We start from the raw sequence: 20,383 nt of genomic DNA, 5'->3' as shown, positions 1-20,383 counted from the left end.
TTCAGCTCGGGGCCCAGCTCCCCACACATCCTGTGCAGGAGGGCAGGGCATAGACAGCATTTCCCAAGACTCTGACATTGCTCCTGCTGCCCCCTTCTGGGTTCACTGGGCATGAATTTTTCTGCTGGGCAAATATAGTTACCCTCATCCAATCAGGGAACAGAAAAAAGTACCATGTGGTTTGTCTAGCCAATCACGGGAAAGCCAAGAGAGATCAAATGACAAACATTCACAGCTGCTTCCCAAGGTGAAAAATCCAAATAGAAATTGGATAAATGGGAGGAAACCACCATCTGCCCTGCCTCATCCACCAGCAGAAAAAAAGAACAAATACTCCCAGAATAAATGGCTGGCTGTGAATGACCCGCCCCTTTCTCACAGCAAGGCTGCTGAATTGGGTTTGCAGTCCTCTTAATATTGGGGCTCATTTCCCATACCCTCTGCGGTCCTGTCACCCCCTGGCATGCTGAGCTCATAACATTTCCCCACCCTTTGTTTCAACTGTATAGATTGTAAATTCTTTGGGCCAGAGGCTGTGTCTCACAATGGGCCTGATCCTGCCCCATTGACATAAATGAGCGTTCTGCCACTGACTTCAGTGGAAGCAGGCTCCGCTGGATTACATGTGTGTGTGTACAGCACCTAATGCATGACTAGGGCTGCCACGCCACCTCTGATGTCCAACACTCTAGGACATCCAGAATGATCCTGAGCCCCAAAACTAGGCAGCTGATAGTGTGTACTGAGCACCCTTACACACTCAGCTGCCTCAAAAAAGGGATGATCCTGGGAAAACCTTGATAAGCTGACTCCCCTAGACCTGATCTCATAGAATCATAAAATCATAGGACTGGAAGAGACCTCAAGAGGTCATCTAGTCCAGTCCCCTGCACTCATGGCAGGACTAAGTATTATCTAGACCACCCCTGACAGGTGTTTGTCTAACCTGCTCTTAAAAATCTCCAGCGATGGAGATTCTATAACCTCCCTAGGCAAATTATTCCAGTGCTTAACCGCCCTGACAGTAAGGAAGTTTTTCCTAATGTCCAACCTAAACCTCCCTTGCTGCAATTTAAGACCATTGCTTCTTGTCCTAAAGGTTAAGAAGAATATTTATGTACTTGAAAACTGTTATCATGCCCCCTCTCAGTCTTCTCCTCTCTAGACTAAACAAACCCATTTTTTTCAATCTTCCCTCCTAGGTCATGTTTTCTAGATCTTTAATCATTTTTGTTGCTCTTCTCTGGACTTTCTCCAATTTGTCCACATCTTTCCTGAAATGTGGCACCCAGGACTGGACACAATACTCCAGTTAAGGCCTAATCAGCGCAGAGTAGAACAGAAGAATTACTTCTCATGTTTTGCTTACAATACTCCTGCTAATACAGCCCAGAATAATGTTTTTTCTTTTTTGCAGCAGGGTTACACTGTTGACCCATATTTAGCTTGTGATCCGCTATGATCCCCAGATCCCTTTCCACAGTACTCCTTCCTAGGCAGTCATTTCCCATTTTGTACATGTGCAACTGATTTGTTCCTTCCTAAGTGGAGCACTTTGCATTTGTCCTTATTGAATTTCATCCTATTTACTTCAGACCATTTCTCCAGTTTGTCCAGATCATTTTGAATTTTAATCCTATCCTCCAAAGCACTTGCAATCCCTTCAAGCTTGGTATCATCCACAAACTTTATAAGTGTACTCTCTATGCCATTATCTAAATCATTGATGAAGATATTGAACAGAACCGGTCCAGAACTGATCCCTGCAGGACCCCACTTGTTATGCCCTTCCAGCATGACTGTGAACCACTGATAACTACTCACTGGGAATGATTTTCCAACCTTATAGTATCTCTTCCAACGATTTTGCACCCATCTTTTACTATCTCCATCTAGGTTGTATTTCCCTAGTTTGTTTATGAGAAGGTCGTGAAAGACAGTATCAAATGCCTTACTAAAGACAAGATATACCACATCTACCGCTTCCCCCCTATCTACAAGGCTTGTTATCCTGTCAAAGAAAGCTATCAGGTCAGTTTGACATGATTTGTTCTTGACAAATCCATGCTGACTGTTATTTATCACCTTATTATCTTCTAGGTGTTTGCAAATTGATTGCTTCATTACTTTTTCCATTATCTTTCTGGGTACAGAAGTTTGAGTTCTCCAGATGCTACCGTAACTTATTATTGTTATCAGTAATAATAACCTTTTATTGTTTCCTATGTCACCTCATGGCCTTTTTTCACAAGGCAATAAACGTTAAATAAACTAAGGAAATAGAATGTAAAAAACTTTGTGAATGAAAACTTAGGGCTACACATTGAAATGAAAAGAAAACCTGGAAACTAATGTCTGCATTTCTAACGTGCTTCGCATCGCAGTATGTGAGACACTGATGTTTTGTTCGGCCTCCAACAAGTTCTCTTCCAGAAGGTGCTGGACGCTTATGTTCTCAGAACATTAAGTCTTTCCCTTGTCTTGAATTTGCTTTGCACTGGTCTGTAAAAGGGTCACCACTTCCAACAGCATCCCCTCATGGCCAGGGGTGGCTCTGCAGCAACCCGCTGTAGGTTTCCTTCTCTTCAGGGTTCCTCGATCAACTTCAAACCCAGGTTTTGCTCTATTCCCAACACCCATCCTTAGGGTCTGGGCTGATTCCCATCAAAAGTCAAAAGAAAAGTCAAAATCCCCAGTGTACAAAGTTTAAATCAATCCCTTGCTTTAGCAGGCCACTCCCAGCCCTGCCTACTTGGAGCAACTCCCCCAGTGTCTCAGGATCTTTCCTGCAGGAGCCTTGTGCTCGCGCTGCAATCTCTATACCCAGGCCTCTCCCTGATTGAGTCATTGACCTGATTTATCCACCAGGGGAGCTGAGTGGGGCCCATCTCCCCTTAAAGCCCAGCCACCCTGTGACGGGGCCCATTGTTAGTAACACCTGGCCCATCTCGAAGAGCTTTTGTCTGAGGATCTCAAAGCACTTTACAAACTTGCAGCCACCCTCCCTCGAGGGACTGTAGCTCATTGCTATCACCCGATTTTACGGAACGGTAAACTGAGGCACAGATCAGCCAAATGGCTGGCCCTTAGGTAGCTGCATACTGAGCTGCTTGAGTGCCCAATCACATTAGACTGCGTCTTTCCCTTGAATTCAATGGGCTTTAAGTCAGACTCTGAGGCAGCAGGAGAGTCAGGAAAGGGACCCAAGAGTCCTGACTCCCAGCCCCATTCTCTCCTCCCCAGAACATTTTCCCCATCTCCCTATCTCCAGGGGCATCGGTTTCCATGTAACTTCTCCTCTTCCCGCCAGAGGCTGGGATCCCTTCCTGGCCCACCCAACAACAGCCAAGTGGCTTCCTGCCTGATTTCTCACCAGGAAGAATCTCTCACTCAACTAACAAACAAAAGAAAACAAAAAATCAAAGCAGCAATGCCTGCCTGCAAGCCTGAGACGAGAAACAGGAAGCCAAGGGCTTCATCGCCTCTTCCTGAGCATCACTCAGAACAGCCCCCAGGTCTTTCGGGGCCAGCTTGGCCCCTCCCTTCTGCAGCTGCATCCTTGCTCTCCAGCCTCACACCGACAGCGAGGGCAGGTGCAGCAGGCGAGAGACAGGGGACGGCTGCCAGGAGCCCTGCCGAGCCGGCGAGCGAAGAGAGACCGGCTGCTCTGGCACAGGATGGAGTCTGTGGCTTTGTACAGCTTCCAGGCGACGGAGAAGGACGAGCTGCCCTTTCGCAAGGGAGACACGCTGAAGGTACCTCTGCCCCCTGTTTTCTTATCAAGGGAGCCCCAGCAAGGAAGACAGGCTCCCCCAGGCACAGCCACCTGCCCCTAGGAGCTCAGACTGATGGCCTAAGTGCAGCATACCCATTCAGAGCACTTGTAGGAGTCCAGCATCTCTTGCTGGAGGATCCCAGTGCAGGGGAGGGCTAGGGAGTGGGGAGATCTGGGGGCAGATGAGGCTCTAGGATGCCTCTGAAATGCACTGACCCAGAAGCTCAGATTGGATCGAGCCCGAGAAGAGAGCTAGAAAGCATCTGAGACTGGCTGCACCAGCAGGGAGAGGTCGTGCTGGGTGGGGGTTAAACTGTGCCTGAGATGCAGTGGCCCAGAGAGACGGGTAAGCCCTGACTGAGGACACAGCAGGGCCCAAAAGCAGTGTTCAGCCCAAGCTACTATCATCTGTAGTGTGGACGGGCTTGTTCCTTCCATGGCCTGGCACCCAACCACCTCGAAGGGCTGGGAGGACTAGGAGGCATTGCTTGCCACTACCGATCCTAGCTGCACGGATGTCCATGGCCAAGCTGCCTGGGGACTTTACTGGGGAGAGGATCTGGCCCTTGGAGCAGCTCAGTCCTCCACAGATGGGGCCCAATGCTGCTCCAGGGGAGCAGCCCCAGCCCGTAGCCTGCCCGTGCAGCTTTCAGGTGTGTGTCTGTGGGTTGAGGAGGATCCCCAGGACATCTGTAAAGAGACCTGGTCTGGCAGTGGGCCGACTGCAAAGAGCAGATGAGCTTGGAATGAGGCGTCATGCAACACAGCTGAGCTCCTTCAAGTAAAGTGAGACAGAGGATGGGCTTGCAGTCTAGGCACGGGAGTAGGACCCTGTAGATGTGGGTTCGGTTGCAAGCTCTGTGGCAGGGTCCTCCTGTAACCAGGAGCAAACCAACCTATCTCTCTGGTCCTCAGTTCCCTTCTCCCACCCTTCATTTTTACTGTGAACTCTTCTGGGCAGAAACCATCTCTTATGTGTGGGCCTGAAACCACAAACAGCAAACTAGGGGAATGGGATCTAGGTGAAATGACTGTAAGGTGGGTGTGCAGCTGTTGAGAAACCAGTGAGTAGTTATGAGTAGTTCACTGTCAAACTGGGAGAATGTGCCAAGTGGGGTCCCACAGGGGTCTGTCCGGGGCCTGGTACCATTCAATATTTTCATTAATGACTTGGGGGATGGACTAGAATGGACAATTCTGACATTGGTGGACAACACCAAGCTGGGAGGGGTTGCAAGCACTTTGGAGGACAGGATTTGAATTCAAAACGATCTTGATCAATTGGAGAGCTGGCCTGAATTCAGCAAGATGAAAGTCAATAGAGACAAGTGCAAAGGACTACACTTAGGAAGGACACATCAAATGCGCTGCTGCAAACTGGGACTCGCTGGCTAGGTCGTAGTACTGCTGAAAAGAACCTGGGGTTATAAGGAATCCCAAATTGAACATGAGTCAACACTGTGATGCTGTGGCAAAAAAGGCAAATGTTGTTTTGGGGTGTATTGCCAGCAGCATTGTAAGTAAGACACAGGCTGTAATTGTCCGGCTCTGCTTGGCACTAGTGGAACTGTGGCCGGACTACGCTGTCCAATTCCGAGTGCCACACTTCAGGAAAGATGTGGACAAATTGGAAAGAAAAGCTTGAATGCATTGGGCATGAGTCTAGAGAAGAGAAGGGGGGGGCGATAGTCTTCAAATATGTAAAAGGTTGTCATAAAGGGGCTGGTGATCAAGGGCTCTCCGTGTGCGCCAAGGACAGGACAAGAAGGAATCAGCTCTGTTCACCACAAGGGAGATCAAGGATGGATATCAGCAGAAACTTGCTAAGGAGAGCTGAGCTCTGGAATCGGTTATGTAGGGAGGTTTTGGAATCCCTGTCACTGGAGGTTTTTAAGCACAGGTTGGACAAACACCAGCCAGGGATGGTCTGGGTTTACCTGGTCCTGACTCAGTGCAGGGGATTGGACTGGATGAGCTCTTAAGGTCCCTTCCAGCCTGACATATCTTATTTCTGTGATCTCAGTTGGGGCCGCTAGACATACCTGGTATACAAACAGGAGCAGTAAATCTCTTAAGAGATGTTTGATTCACCTGAACACTTATTTACTCCTGTGCTTTAGATCTGAATTAATACACTGCCCCAACATTTTGTCTCAGTAGAGCTCTGACTTACTGTTTAAGAAGAAAGTAGCCAAAAGTCTTTCTTCCCCAGGCTTGTGCTTGCGAAATTCTCCATATACTGTGGTGATATTTCCAGGCACTTTGTATGTGAGAGTTGACACCAGTTCTGTTAAAGTACCATTTGCAAATGACAAATTATGTGATAAATAATGGGGCCCACTCCGAGCTCGATCACTCCTGAATCATGCCAGCATGCCGAAATCATGGCCGTAACAACATTTGCACGGCCTACATCACATAATGTCTCTGGAGACATGGCAGGGCTGGTCTGGTCTGAGTTTATAGAGGTAGCTATCATGGTGATGAGTGAGATATAAACACAACTAGAGAGCTAGATACGAATGGGATTAGATAGATAGATAGATAGATAAAGCGGGTGGATGGGGATAGATAGATAGATAAAGTGGGTGGATGGGGATAGATAGATAGATAGAGGGAGTGGACGGGGAAAGATAGAGGGGGTGGATGGGGATAGATAGATAGATAGAGGGGGTGGATGGGGATAGATAGATAGATAGATAGATAGATAGATAGATAGATAGATAGATAGATAGATAGATAGATAGGTGGATGGGGTGGATGGGGATAGATAGATAGAGGGGGTATATGGGGATAGATAGATAGGTGGATGGGGTGGATGGGGATAGATAGATAGAGGGGGTATATGGGGATAGATAGATAGATAGATAGATAGATAGATAGATAGATAGATAGATAGATAGGTGGATGGGGTGGATGGGGATAGATAGATAGAGGGGGTATATGGGGATAGATAGATAGATAGATAGATAGATAGATAGATAGATAGATAGATAGATAGGTGGATGGGGTGGATGGGGATAGATAGATAGAGGGGGTATATGGGGATAGATAGATAGATAGATAGATAGATAGATAGATAGATAGATAGATAGATAGATAGATAGGTGGATGGGGTGGATGGGGATAGATAGATAGAGGGGGTATATGGGGATAGATAGATAGATAGATAGATAGATAGATAGATAGATAGGTGGATGGGGTGGATGGGGATAGATAGATAGAGGGGGTATATGGGGATAGATAGATAGATAGATAGATAGATAGATTTTCAGCTTAGCCCCCTTTTTTGCAGATGTAATTTTGCACCCACACTCCATCGGGTTGGGTGTTTGGTTTGTTCCCCAGGATTTTCCAAGAGCAGCGCTGATCGAATAGAAAGGGGTCGGGTGCTAACGAAAACAACTGCCTCGTGCTCAGGATAACCTGCAAAACTAGCTCACTGCTCCGCCCCTTGTGAGCAAAGCCGCCATCTCAGACCTGTGGCAATAAAAATCAGGCAGCACTCGTACCTTGCAATAGCCTCTCTGTGTGCCCTGTATGGCTGAGCAGATTAACAGCAGCAGATTGCAGAGACAGCATCACTGCCCTCTGAGAGATAGTCGGGTGGGTCAGGCAGTAGAAGGGGACTCAGGAGGCCCAGGTTCAAATCCCAGCAAGGCTCCACGTTTCCTGGGTGATGTTGGGCAAGTTGCTTCTTCTCTCCATGGGGCGGTTCCCCAGCTGCCCAATCCTAACCCCGTCTCTGTAGACTCTCTCTTACCAGGCCCAGCCTGGATTTAGCCTTTGGGGGCATTATCCCCATTTCACCAAGGAGGAAGTAGCAGCAGGAAGTGTTTGGCCCAAGGTCATCCAGGCTGCAGAGAGGCAGGAATAGAACCAAGGTCTCTGGGTACGTGCCTGCAGCACAAACCCTCGTGTGGGAAGGAAACCTCTTGTATCAATGTCGTTTGGTGTCAGGCCGGGTGCTTTGCCTGTTCCTCGTCCAGCGTTCTCCAGAGTCATTTATGGATAGAGCCACACAGCCAAGGGACTGTCTCTGTGCGGGGGAGCAGGTGGGAAATGGCTGGGACGGTAGCACCAGCGCCGACTGTCAGTACAGGAAATAACAAAGCAACCACCCGCCAGTTCCATGCGTTCGGCTGTTGCTAAGTCAGCTGGGAACCGCTGTGCAACAGGGGCACGGAGCAGACGCTGCCTCGGCTAGGCTGTCACAGGTCTCCTCTAGCCCTAGACCTGGTGGGCTCCTGGCTGACTCCTCAGTCACATCAGCCATGAGGCAGGGGCCCAAAGGCAGGGAGGGAGGTCAGATCCTGCCTTGGACTAAGCAGAGAAGACCAGTTTGGGAGCCGTTCCCTGCGCACCTGGGGTCTGTCTGCCTCTGAACTGCAAAGCAGCGCCTGGAGAACTCACTGCAAGCCCCATCGCCAGGGGCGTCTGGCAGTCCTTGCTCACCTGGGTGGCCCCGCAGAGCTGCTCACGAGACTAACGGCCGCTCACGTGTGTCGGCATGGGGCCACGCAGCTGTGGCACATTCCTCTCCCTCCCCTGCTGTTCCAGCCCTGGTTCCCCATGCAGCCCTGCTGACGCCCCTCAGATCTGCCCTGCTACCACCCCGGCTGTCCCTGGGCACCTCTGGAGAGCAGAGACCCTGCTGAGGACCTTGCAGCTGGTCCGGGGAGGGACTAGGTTGTGGTACCAACTGCAATTCCATCAGTGTCTCCCTTCAAACCCAGGTCCCCAGGGCACCGCCTGGCAGTAACCACATAATCCTCCATCCCCAACAACACTCAGCACCCAGCTCAGGGCCATCCATGGTCCCCAGCGAATTGGGTGTCTGACCTGGTGGCCGAGCCATTAGCCAGCCAGCTCATTTGCTAGCAGGCATTTAAGACGTGACTTGGCTCTCGTTGGGCCAGGCCGCGAAAGGACAGCAGAGGGGCCTGGGCACTGCCGGAGAGGCAGGTGCTCGCTTTGCAGGCAGCGCTGGCTTTTGCAGACACATGTTGCTCAGTCAAGCCCTCGCTGGGTTGGAAAGACGCAGCCTGGTCTGGTTTCAGGGTGGGGAGCAATGTCCTTGTCCACCCGCTGGGCTGTGACAGGACTCTGCCCCTTCGTGCAAGGCAAGAGCTATGCATTGCTTTGCTACAAACAGCTACTTCCCCTGCTATGCAACTCTGAAGCCCTGAGGGGAGCAGGGGATTCTGCTCTGCACTGGCCCCTCTAGCTGGCTGGGGAATAACTTCAGACACCAATTCCCCTCCAGGTCTCTCCTGTGTGGCTGGGTTGATACAATCCAGACAGAAGGGAAGAGGGTCCCAAGGAAACTCAGCCTGCTACAAGCCCAGTGACTGGGGCTCAGGCTGGTGGGAGGGGGCGGGAACGGCTGCAGGAGGGCTGGTGTGTGACTGCACCAGCCTTTCTCTTCTAGAGACTCAGGTTCAAATGCTGGAGGAGGTCAGATGGGAACAGGAGGCCAACGGGTCCCAGCCTTGACGCCATTTGTACAAAGCCCCCAAACCATCACCATTGCTGATGCCAGGAGAGCTCATCGCCATACCAGCCGGTTCATGCCAGATCAGGACTGAGAGGCACCGGCAGCCCAGGGTCAGGATGGCAGGGGCTGGGGTATTGGCATAGCCATTGGAAAGTGTAATGTTTGGTTCAAGCCAGTGCTGTCACAAGCGTCTCATGTGCACGAGTGCTAAATTCATGAGGAAGTGTGCAAAAGGGCTGAGCCTGCTGCAGCCCCTGCCTGGAGAGCTCCCCAGCTTCAGCAACGAGAGAGCCACCTGGACCCGTAGCCCCGATGAGAAGGATGGAATTTCCCCACTGATGCGATTTCTTTGAAAGCCCCATGGCAGTGAAATAGGCTCCACCCCGGTAGCTCTGGACTCTGAGCACGACGCCTCGTTCTTGGAAGGGATGCATGAATCAGAGTCTAGAGTGGAAATTCCCCTCTTGCCCCACCCACGGATCCAGGCACGAAAAAACGCAGTCAGCCAGACAGAAGGGGATTCCTCCGCCATCGCTAAAGCAGTTCCCTGTCCCAGAATCCACCAGGGCACTGTCAATGCAGCTGAGACTCAGCCCAATGTTTCTGGCTGCTGGTGTCAGGCGTAGAGGGCCACCCCCTCCCAGGAGAAGATAGTCGCCCCTCGCAAAACCTGATGTCTGGGAAAAGGTTAAAAAAAATCTGGGCATGTTTCAGCTGGAGAAAAGCAGACTGGGGAGCGGGAGACCTGATAACAGTCTTCAAATATGTTAAGGGCGGTTAAAGAGGACGGGAATATGTCCACTGAAGGTAGGATAAGAAGGATTGGGCTTAATCTGCCACAAAGGGGACTTAGGTTAGTAGGAGAAACTTTCTAACTTTCAAGCTCTGGAACAGGTTTCCAACAGAGGTTGTAGGATCACTGGTGGGTTTTAAGAACAGGTTTGCTTGGTCCTGCCTCAGCACAGGGGGCTGGACTTGATGACCTCTCAAGGTCCCTTCCAGCCGACATCTCTATGATTCTGTGATTCCCACGGTCAGCAAGTCTCCTGAATCGGCTCCTGAGGGCCATAGGGGAATTCCCAGTTATGACGAGGCAGGAAACAGCAATATAAAACGTGCCACAGGAAAGTGCCCTCCTCAGCATTGCCAAGTCTTGTGCCTGGATCACAAGTATTGTGATATGTGGTGGTTTTCTTAAAGCCTCAGCTCCTGGAGTTAGGGGATCATGTGAGAATCTCAGCCTGTGTTTGAAAGAACATACCCAGTACACATCTAGCCCTTGTAGCTGCTGAGAAAAGGCTGAAAACATGAGTGCTAAGAGCACAAACACCAGCAGGCAAAGAGCCCCACGTGCAGGATGTTTAAAATCTCACGGTGTTAAGGCCAGTCTCAGGATTTGTCAGGGGCGGGAAGGGGCGCGACACGTGATTTTTAAAGGCTTGGAGTGGGTGAGTTTGCTACCATGGCAGGGTGCTGGACTTGTACCCCCCAGACCCATTGCAGGTCTGTGTCTCCATGGCCACTCGTTAGTTAATGCCGCTCCTCACATCAATCAGAAGGGGTCACTAGAGAGTAAGGGGGGGGGCGCTCAGCCGGCTGCCTTGGTTGTAAGCCAGGTGCCCCCAGCTGGAAGAAGAATGGGCCAGATCTCAGCTCCTCGTCCTATTCACAGGGGGCCAGCCTGGTCCATTTGCTCAGGCACAGCCTTGATTGTACGAGGCTCCCCCCAGGTCCTGACCCCTTTGCCTTGCTCAGAAGCATGTCTGGAGCCCTGGGTCTGTTCCCAGAGACCCCGGCATCCGCCCTTGGGCCTGGCCCCCCTCTGCAGGTCTGAGCGCTGCCGGCAAGGTTGGGGGGTTGTGTTTGTTCAGCACATGGCTGTTTAAAATGCCCATTCGCCTCTCGAGTCCGGCATGCAGACACGGTGCAGGTCGCGAGTGCAAATGCAGGTCGCCATCAGTACCAAAACCACCACTCAGGCTGCTACAGCTCAGCCCGACCCGTGGCAGCCTCTGTTGTGGGAGGAGCCATGTCTCAGCTAGCAGGGGGCTGGGGGGGGGGCAGCTGCAGAGCTCTGTATGGGGATGGCAAAGGGGCAGCGGGTCAGGAGCTGCATGCGTGGGGAGGGAACCCAGGAGGGCAATGGCAGGGGGCTGCAAGTGGAGGCTGAGATTCATCAGCAGAGGTCCAGGGGTGGGGAGGGAGCCCAGAGCTAGTGCCTTGGGGTAGCCACGTAAGCGACGTTTGCACAGTGCCTGGCTGCTCGGGGCTTGGCTCCAGACAGCACTCCCCTCCCCGGCGTCATCTCAAGCATGGCCCCGGGTTCACACCCGTCATCTTTCCCATAGCCTTGAAGCTATGGCAAGCCCACAGGCGGCGAGTTATATTGGCCCGGGGGGGCCGGGCTCCACCAATATTCAGGAACGTGGGTCTGGCTCCACCAATGTTTGGGCTTAGATTTTCAGAGCCATCCCATCCATAGGACAGACCAGTGAGGCCCCGCGCTTCAAGGGGACGCGAGGTCCAGGGTAGCCTGGGGGATTAGTGGGGGGTAGCGAGCTACCCCAGCCCCAGCCCACTCCCTGCTCCACCCCCTCCCTGACCCCATTCCATCCCTTCCCCAAGCCCCCGTCCCGCCTCTTTCCGGCTTCCGCCCCCTCACGGAGCGACACTGGGAGCCGGCGGGGCGGAGTGGAACGGGCTGGGGCCAGGTCACTGGTTACCGCCAGCGCCAGGCTCCCCGCTAACCTCCAAAACCACCCTGGACCCTGTGTCCCCGTGAAGCACAGGGCCCCCCAGAGTGTGGGGCCCTGGGCGTTTGCCCCCATCTCTGCTTGGACCCGTTCTGGGCGCCACCAAAAACTATACAAACCTGGCACCCAGAGTCAAGCCGATCTGAGCAGCAGCAGGGTCATACCCAGCATGATGTGAACGGTTTCAAATCCTGTTTGCACAGCTGCACTGAACAGAGCTCCCCATTGCGTAGGAGTACTGGAAAATATTGTGAAAGCTGAACTGGGCAGCGGCCCTTCTATTTATATGGGGACATTTCCTTTTGGGTAAAATAGAGATGCCCAGATTAACTCCACATCTGTCTGTCCATCTATGGATCTATTTATCCTTCTTCAGATGCCCATATAAGGTATTGTCTGTCACGTGAGGTGTTGGCATAGAACAGCTGTACCCCATGGGCACCTGTGCCAGTCTCTTGCAGGAGTATCCAAACTTTGCTGTGCTGGCAACCTGTAACCCCAGGGCCACACCTAATGTCTTGGCCCTTTAAAAATCCCACTTGTCCTCCAAGGGTTTTCCTGCCTGCAGGAGGCACTCCATTGAATAACTCTGAGTTCCTGTAAAGAAAGAAAAAAGGATACTCCCTTCCAAAAAGACAGGGGGGGTTTAAAGGGCTGGGTATGCAATTTGCACAGGCTTCCTAGAAATCCCAAATCAACGCTCACGGCTGCCCATAATGTTCCCTCCTGCTTGTATCTGCCTGGGCAGCAGCACAGAAATTGCTGTTTGAGTTCATCAGCCATAGACCTAGCAATTGACATGATTAACAAAATTTGGATCTGGATTCGGAATGTGCCGAAGTCCAGGGGAGTTCAGCCACAGAACTTGGATCAAGCCTGTTTTAAAGACAGGCACAGCCAACAAACAACCTCATCAAATTATCGTTGCAAGAAACAAAAAATATTGTTTTCCACAAAACCTCATTTTTCCTATGAAAAAATATTCCATTGTGGGCCGGCTCCAATCCTGCCCCATTCGATTCCTGGAGCTGACAGCACTGAGAGGTCGCAGTCATTTTCTTTGTTTGGAATAGCTCAGAGTGAGATCAACATTTCAAAAGCACATTCATTCTCTTCCCTTGTGTCCTTAGATCCTGAATATGGAAGATGATCAGAACTGGTATAAAGCCGAGCTGTACGGGTCAGAAGGATTCATCCCGAAGAATTACATTAAAGTCAAGCCACACCCGTAAGTACCTTCCTGAGCTTCCACCTCGCACAGGCCTTGGAGGGTTCAAAGCAGGCCCACTCTGGGCCACCAGGCAGCCAACCCCGCTTCAGAAGGTAGCAGTTGAGTGCAAAATGAAGTGACCATATTCCCCTCCTGAAATAACAAGCAATAGGACTCAGTACTTCTGTGCAATCCTCTTCCTTCAGAGGGTCTCAAAACAGATTGGCAGCTGTGACCCGCCAAGCCTGTAAAGTAACTCACGAACCCCATTTCACAAAAGGGGAAATTGAGGCAGAGACCAAGCCAGTCACTTATGTCTCTGTGCTTCAGCTTCCCTGCCCCCAATGTTAACCCAGGGTTAATGACACTCTCGTTCATCAAGCGTTTTGTGATCTGTGTTTGGAAAACACATTATGCTAAGGTGAAGTATTCTTTCTGAGGGGCTGTCCTTTTAAAAGTCACCCGTCAAGCGATGTGCCTCCTTTGGCACAAAGATTCCAGAACCCATCCCCTGGCACAAAGGTTTCCCTTCCCAAGACGCTGGCAGAACGGCAGGTACCATTCGTTCGCCAATGGCACACAACGCCCACTAACGCGACTGCATCTTACACCACCTTCCTACTAGCCCAGAGATCCACGGCCCTTCGCGCTGCTCCAGCACCACAAAAAGGGGTGAAAGCTGCTCCAAGAGGCTAGTTGGGGTTACCCCAGTACAGGTTAATTCTCAGCTGGCCCAGGGCTGCCGTCGCCAACTATATGCAGCTGCTTCTAGCTCCCACTGTGTAAGGAACGGACTGGGGCGGGACTGGAGCACAGTGCACTCTGGCAATTCTGGCCAATAGAGCAGCTCCTTGGGAGCTCTTCTCTACTGGTGCAAACTACAGGAACCTTGGGGCTACTCTAATTTGTGCCTGGGGCTAATTAAGCCGCTGGCAGTTGCTGGGACTCAGGGCAGGACCAGGATCAGGAAAAGCAAACATCTCTGTGCCCCTGCAGGGATAAGGGGGAGCCGGATCACACTTCTCTCCTTGCATCCTGGCATGAGGCACCTTTACCCCCCACTGCCCAGGTGTGAGCACTGATCAGTTGGGGTCTGGCCCAGAGGATGTTTTCTCTAAACTGTTCAGCTGAGCCAGCCGAATCTGAAGCATTAAACCCCTTTTTCTGTTTGCAAGTCGCTTGTGCCCAGCTTTGCTTTTCACACCTGTACTAGTGACTCCCTCTTGCACCATGAACAACTGACCCCCGTGCGTGTCGGCCTCGGGGACTGTTCCACTATCGGTTTGTCCTCATCTGAGGCGTGAGATTGGGCACCTGAGTAACACAATGTCATTTCCGCTCCCTGACTGGATGTCTGTTGTGCTGTAAAGGAATCGGGAAGGCTCTTCTTGATGCCCCATGCGGCTGTGCGCCCTGGGATTTTCCCAGCCCACCAGCACTCATGTGCACGGATGTTCACGAGTGACAAGGGGTGAGAGGAACAGAGGCGCTGAAGGAGTGCTCCCCAAACTGCTGTGCAATGCTGCCCAGATAGGGAGGCCGCCTGCTCCCCCAATATGCACAGTGGCCCTGGGAACCACTTCCACCCCTGCACTGCCAACCCTGGGGGATGTGCCACCCAGATAAAGCAGCCACCACAGGAAAGGAGAGGGCACAGCGCTCAGCGTGGGAGATGAGCGACAGGATGTGGCTGAGGCTGTCAGTGTTTCTGCACAGCGGGCTTGCACAGCTCGTCTCTCTCAGCCGGGAGCACGATCACAGCCTTGCAAAATCACCAGGATCCGGCAGCAGCCGAGCACCCAGTCCACTCCCTGGCCCATCTCCCATGCTGCGGCAGAGCCAGGGGTTATGCTGTGATGGACATAAAGGGGGAGGGAAGTAACAGGGGCTGGGGGACCTGCCCCACTCATGGGACCCTGTGGTTCTCTCTGGCTCTCAGACGACGCCAAGTGGGGCTGGGCAGCAGCGCCACACGGGCCTGGCCTGGGTCTAGCAGCCAGGATCAGACTGGACCAGGATCAGGAAAAGCAAACAACTTTGCCCCTGCGGGGAAGCTGGATCACGCTTCTCTCCTTGTGTCCTGGGGTCAGGGGGCCATGACTCCTCAGTGCATTGGGGAGGAGAGGGAGAGTCGTATGCTGAGCTGAGGGAAGACAGAAGACGCTGTGCCTCTCAATAACGCCAGCCCAGGGCCGCCTGGCAGGCTCAGCGTTAGCGCTGGCATCACCCCGGCACCTGCTGAAACGTGGGAGTCTCCCAGTAGACTCCATCCGTCTCTTCTGAGGCACGGCCTATTGGCCTGCGAGCAGCTCAGACTCTGACTGCCTCTCTGAGCTGGGGCCCAGATCCTCACTGGGTGCCTGACTCCCACTGGTAGGGGCCGCCCCGGGCAGTGTTGAGGTCAATGGGGGTGTTTCATGCAGGAAGCAATCAGCCCCTGGCCCTGCCTCCCTCTGTGGCTGAGTTTCCCGGTCTCTGGCCGGGCAGCGGGCAGGGTGGTAACCAGCTGAGATGGCAGGATGATTTGCCAGGCAGCACAGTCACCTCCTCCGCGAAGTCACCGTGTCCTCCTCCATCACACCCCTCGCCCACATTCCATGATGGGCGTAGGGATTTTGCGTGTGGGTTTCAGTGATGAGGCCAGGCCGGGCACGGTCACCTGGCAGTGCTGCGGCCTGGCACGATAAAATCGAAAGGACCTGGCCAGCCAATGGCAGTGGGTCACCAGTGATCCAGCCAGAGCCTGGCCTGCCCTGGGAGGGGTGGGCTTAAGTCAGTTCTTGCTCTCTCCATCCTGACTCTCTCTCTATTGCTTGAGTCGCAGGGACGCCCTCAGGCCGATCGAGGCCCCGTTCTAGGACTGGTTAAAAAACTGAGCAAACACAGGATTTGCAAACCCGAGGCCCCACAGCCACGTCCCCTTAGACAGGAAGCTATTTTCATTTCGCGGGACAAAGGCTTTTGTCTAGATCTAACCCACTCCGCAGCGTCTGCAGCCCAAACCTCAGGGACAGTTTTAGCTCCCGAGCCAGGGAGTGAAACAGACCAGAAAGAGAAGTGAAACTAACTGGTGAGCAGCACATTTGCCTGTCAAAATCGCTGGGTCTCCCATTATCCCAGGTGCTGTCGGTGGCTGTCAAGTCTCTGCAGTGAGGGCTCAAGCCACACTTGGGTTTAAAGCTAATAGCACAGGGTGGTGCCCCTTCCCCATACACTGCCCCAGCTGGGGACGCCTTCTCTTCCCTGCTCACTGCTACGTAGGGTCCCCACCCGGGCCGCTCACCCGCCGGTGCCCTCCCCACTGATCCCATCCCAGCTGCCCCTGTGCTTTCCCCAGCTCAGCCCGTCACTTCAGGATGGCTTAGCCCGGCTCTTCAGAGCTTCAGGGACAACAGATCCGTCCCCTCAGCATGCACAGCCCTTGCACCCTCCTGCTAGGGGCAGAGGCTCAAAGGGGTTCCCCCACCACTACAAGCTCCCCCTTCTCTCCTTCTTCTTTGATCAATCCCCAGACACCCCCTCTCCTCCCTGACACACCAGGAAGCAGGATCTAAGGGGGCAAGCGGCAGGAGAAAAAAGACTCTGGTTGGAGAATGTGTGTGTGTGGGGGGATCGCTGCCTTTCCCCCAGGGGACCCAGGCTTGTGGGGCTCACTGTTTCCAAGCCTGGGCTTGAGTGTCCACACTGCACTGGAAACCTGGCTTTACAATTGCTGGTCCCGGGTCTCACCGCTGTGCTAACCGCACTGCGCACACCTGACTTGGGCCTGCAGCTTGATCTGCGTCCACACTGCACAATGACAGGGCTTGGACCCAAACCAGACTGATTTGCATGTGGCTGGAAGAGGGGGTTGGGCTCACACCAGAGTGACCCCAAGTTTAGGGCGCAGCGTGGACATACCCTTTGAGCCTTTTCTGCCGAGTGACCCACTGCTCTCTGTGCAGAGCAAGATGTTTGACTCCAGCCTGTCGTCCCCATGACGGCGACATCCTTTGCGGTCGTCCTGCGCTCGGTCGTTGGCTGTCCTCCGCACGGTCTCCTCCCTCCAGGTGGAATCCAACCTAAGACACACCGGGTGCTCCTGCCAGGCGTAGCCGGATGACACAGCCAACCTGTCTCTGTCTAATTGTCCACCCTCTTCCTGTGTCCTCTCCTCGCCAGACAAGCCAGCATCATGGCTCTGCAGGTCATTGAGCCCTGCAATGACAGGCACCAGCATTGGCCAGGCCTCAAGCCATGGTAACCACAAGATAAAGACAAACAATGGGCCGAGCGGGGCTGGGTGCTGCACAAATAGCAACTGGGAAGCTGCCGTTGCTGTGGCCAGGACGCTACAAATCAGCACACGTGCACCAGCAGGCAATTGTGATGGTGCCGCAGAGGTGGAAAGGCTGCTCATGGGGCTGTAATTATAGATTACACGCAAAAGGGCACAAATCGGGATCATTTTACCCACACCCTGCTCTAACGTCTTCCCCACCATTTCAACCAGAGACGCGCGTCTGCACTGCCCTTCCCACACAGTGCTGTGTTCCACCCCAGAGGCGGCTGCATTTCAGGGACAAGTGAACAGAGTCAGAGACCCTCTCTGGGGTGAAAGAAGGTTGTTCAGTCTCCATGTCCCATTCGACCCTTCGAGTCTCCAGAGGGCTGCATTTTAGAGCAATGCCTCCACACCAGCTTGTGGCCAAGGTTCTGGCAGATGCCTGAGCTCTAGGGGCAGCCTTGTCTAGTGTGTAGAGCACTGAACAACAACTCAGGAGACCTGGATGCTAATTCGAGCTCTGCCACCGAGCTGCTGCATGACCATGTCACATACCTCTATTCCCCAGGTTACTGGGCTCCATATGGGAGTCAATGGGGACAAATCTCTGGCCTGGGCTATGCAGGAGGGCTAACTAGCTGGCATTAAACTCTTTCTGCACAGTCCAGCCAAAGGCCCCCTCTTCAATGTAACCTAATGCCCAGCATCATCTCACACCTTCCTGCCCCATCTGGGTCTGGCCCGTGTTGTTGATGGTTTGGGGGGAGGGGGAGCGGTCACAGGCCTGCCATCTCCTGCTCATCTCCAGTTCTTTGTGTGACCCCCTCCAGGTGGTACGCGGGAAGGATCCCCAGGCATCTGGCCGAAGAAATCCTCTTGAAACGCAAGCACTTGGGAGCCTTCCTGATCCGTGAGAGCGAGAGCGCCCCGGGGGAATTCTCCATCTCCGTCAAGTAAGTTGCTGGTTCCTTTCTCTGATGCGCACGGCTCAGGCCCGCAGCCAGTCCCCTGGCAGGAGCCCTGCTGGGTTGGACATGAAGCCGCTGTGTTTAATGCTGATGGAATAGAGCAGCAGTAAGCAGGTGCAATTGGCACCTGGGAACACTAAAGGGAGCCAATGGTCCCAGCCGTCAAAGGCTGGCGGTAATGTACATCTGGTTATATACCCTCCGAGGAGCTGATTTCCCCGCTAGATCCTTCACTTCCAGCCCCTCGGTGGGTAAATGACACCCGCTCAGACTCCCTTATGGAAGCGTAGCTGGCTCCCCCTACCGCTACATCCAGACTGGCATTTAAAGGTGTCTTGTCTGCCCAGCTTCACCAACTCATTGCACAGTCTAGCGTCGCCAAGGCAGCGTCGCCTGTACCACGTTGGGTTACGGCCTGAGTTTGCCTAACACAGGCGGCTCACTAACCTCGCTCCCCTGGGAGCAGGGAGAGGGTTTTTCCCTGCCCAGGGCTCCTTGGAGCTGGCAGCGAGTGCCTGACTTTTGAACAGAGGCCAACCCGGCCAAAGAGCAGAAATTCTGCATTCGCGTTTCCTCTGTTGTTTCCGAACAGCACCTGTTTCACTTCACTGCCTTCTGCCCTGGGGCTTAGCCCTGCAGGGTCACACAACACCAACATATTCTCTAGGCGGCACACTCCAGCCGTTTAGGTCACATTTGCTTTCCGGTATGCTGGGCAAGGCTATTTTCCTCCTTTTAAACACTCTCTGCCCCCCCCCCGACTCCCCAGGGCTTTAAACTCCACCCTCCTGGCCCCAGTATTATTTGTGGCTTCCTATGCTAAGTGGTTGTGCAGTGTTGCTGTACACCATCGAGCAGCTGCTGCAGCCCACCCCAGAGGTGGCTGCATCCCAGTGGCGGTTGAGTGAGCCTGGTATACTGACTGTAGTCATAAGAACATAAGAACAGCCGTACCGGGTCAGACCAAAGGTCCATCTAGCCCAGTATCTGTCTACCAACAGTGGCCAACGCCAGGTGCCCTAGAGGGAGTGAACCTAACAGGCAATGATCAAGTGATCTCTCTCCTGCCATCCATCTCCATCCTCTGATGAACAGAGGCTAGGGACACCATTCCTTACCCATCCTGGCTAATAGCCATTTATGGACTTAGCCACCATGGACTGTCTGTACTAACTGTGCTCACTTATTTTTGTCAAACATCCTTCATTAGCATTAATTATTTCTATTTCAGCCGAGCACTGGAGAGGGCTGAACTGGGCCTCCCAGCTTCCCCTGGGAGACAGGCAGGGTCATGGCCATGGTGTGCAGTGGAGAAGCTGTGGCACAGAGCGGTCAAGCGATGCGCTCCAGGGCAGAGAGGGAGGCCATGCTCACGGGAGCCAGGCGCAGAACAAGGGGCCGGCCCGCTATGGTTGCTGCTGGGCCGATGGTGCATTCCTGTGCCCATCTGCACGTTGTTTGCTCCCCCTTGGAGAGGCACAGAGGGTGGCTGATCGAGCACCTGATGGCTGATGCGCTGAGGCACTTTGGAGTGGGTACCTGCACTTGGCTTTAAGCTGTAGGTGTGATCTTCTGAAGCCACAAGCAAGGCAGGAGAAAGGGGCACTCATTTCAGGTGCTACCCAGCCCTCTGGTCTCCCATGCAATGCTGCTGCATTCAGTGGGCTCCCAGGCACATGAGCAAAGCCAGCCCGGCCTCTGGTGTCCGTGCTGGGCCTTGTCACTTTGACCGCAGCTGGCTAGTGCTCAGAGATTGCCTGATCTCACTGGAAGAGAGGTGCCGTGGGAGCAGAGCCAGCCCACGGTTCAGCTGGTCATAGCATCCTGCTTCCAGCACCTCCATAACTCAGCACAGCAGCTAGCTCATTGCACAACGTGGTAGGATCAGGGGGAGAAGAATTCTTCCTGGCCCTGTG

At 53.3% G+C, this 20,383-nt stretch overlaps 1 protein-coding gene across 2 annotated transcripts in view; it reads left to right on the top strand.

The window, feature by feature from the left end:
- Positions 1-3,488: 3,488 nt before the first annotated feature.
- The window catches only part of GRAP (GRB2 related adaptor protein), a 34,542-nt gene continuing 17,647 nt past the window's right edge, over positions 3,489-20,383 (top strand). The window contains exons 1-3 of one of the 2 annotated variants that reach the window (XM_030578793.1): positions 3,489-3,755; positions 13,156-13,253; positions 18,330-18,452. In XM_030578793.1, the coding sequence (XP_030434653.1) occupies positions 3,678-3,755; positions 13,156-13,253; positions 18,330-18,452 (299 nt within the window). In that variant the 5' untranslated portion in view covers positions 3,489-3,677. The remainder of the gene's footprint in view (positions 3,756-13,155; positions 13,254-18,329; positions 18,453-20,383) is intronic. The other variant, XM_030578794.1, reaches the window with a different exon arrangement.

This window comes from Gopherus evgoodei, chromosome 10, assembly GCF_007399415.2.
Source record: "Gopherus evgoodei ecotype Sinaloan lineage chromosome 10, rGopEvg1_v1.p, whole genome shotgun sequence".
NCBI classification, from domain to species: domain Eukaryota; kingdom Metazoa; phylum Chordata; order Testudines; family Testudinidae; genus Gopherus; species Gopherus evgoodei.
Note: the sequence above shows the minus strand (reverse complement) of the source record. Positions and strands in the feature narration are given on the sequence as shown.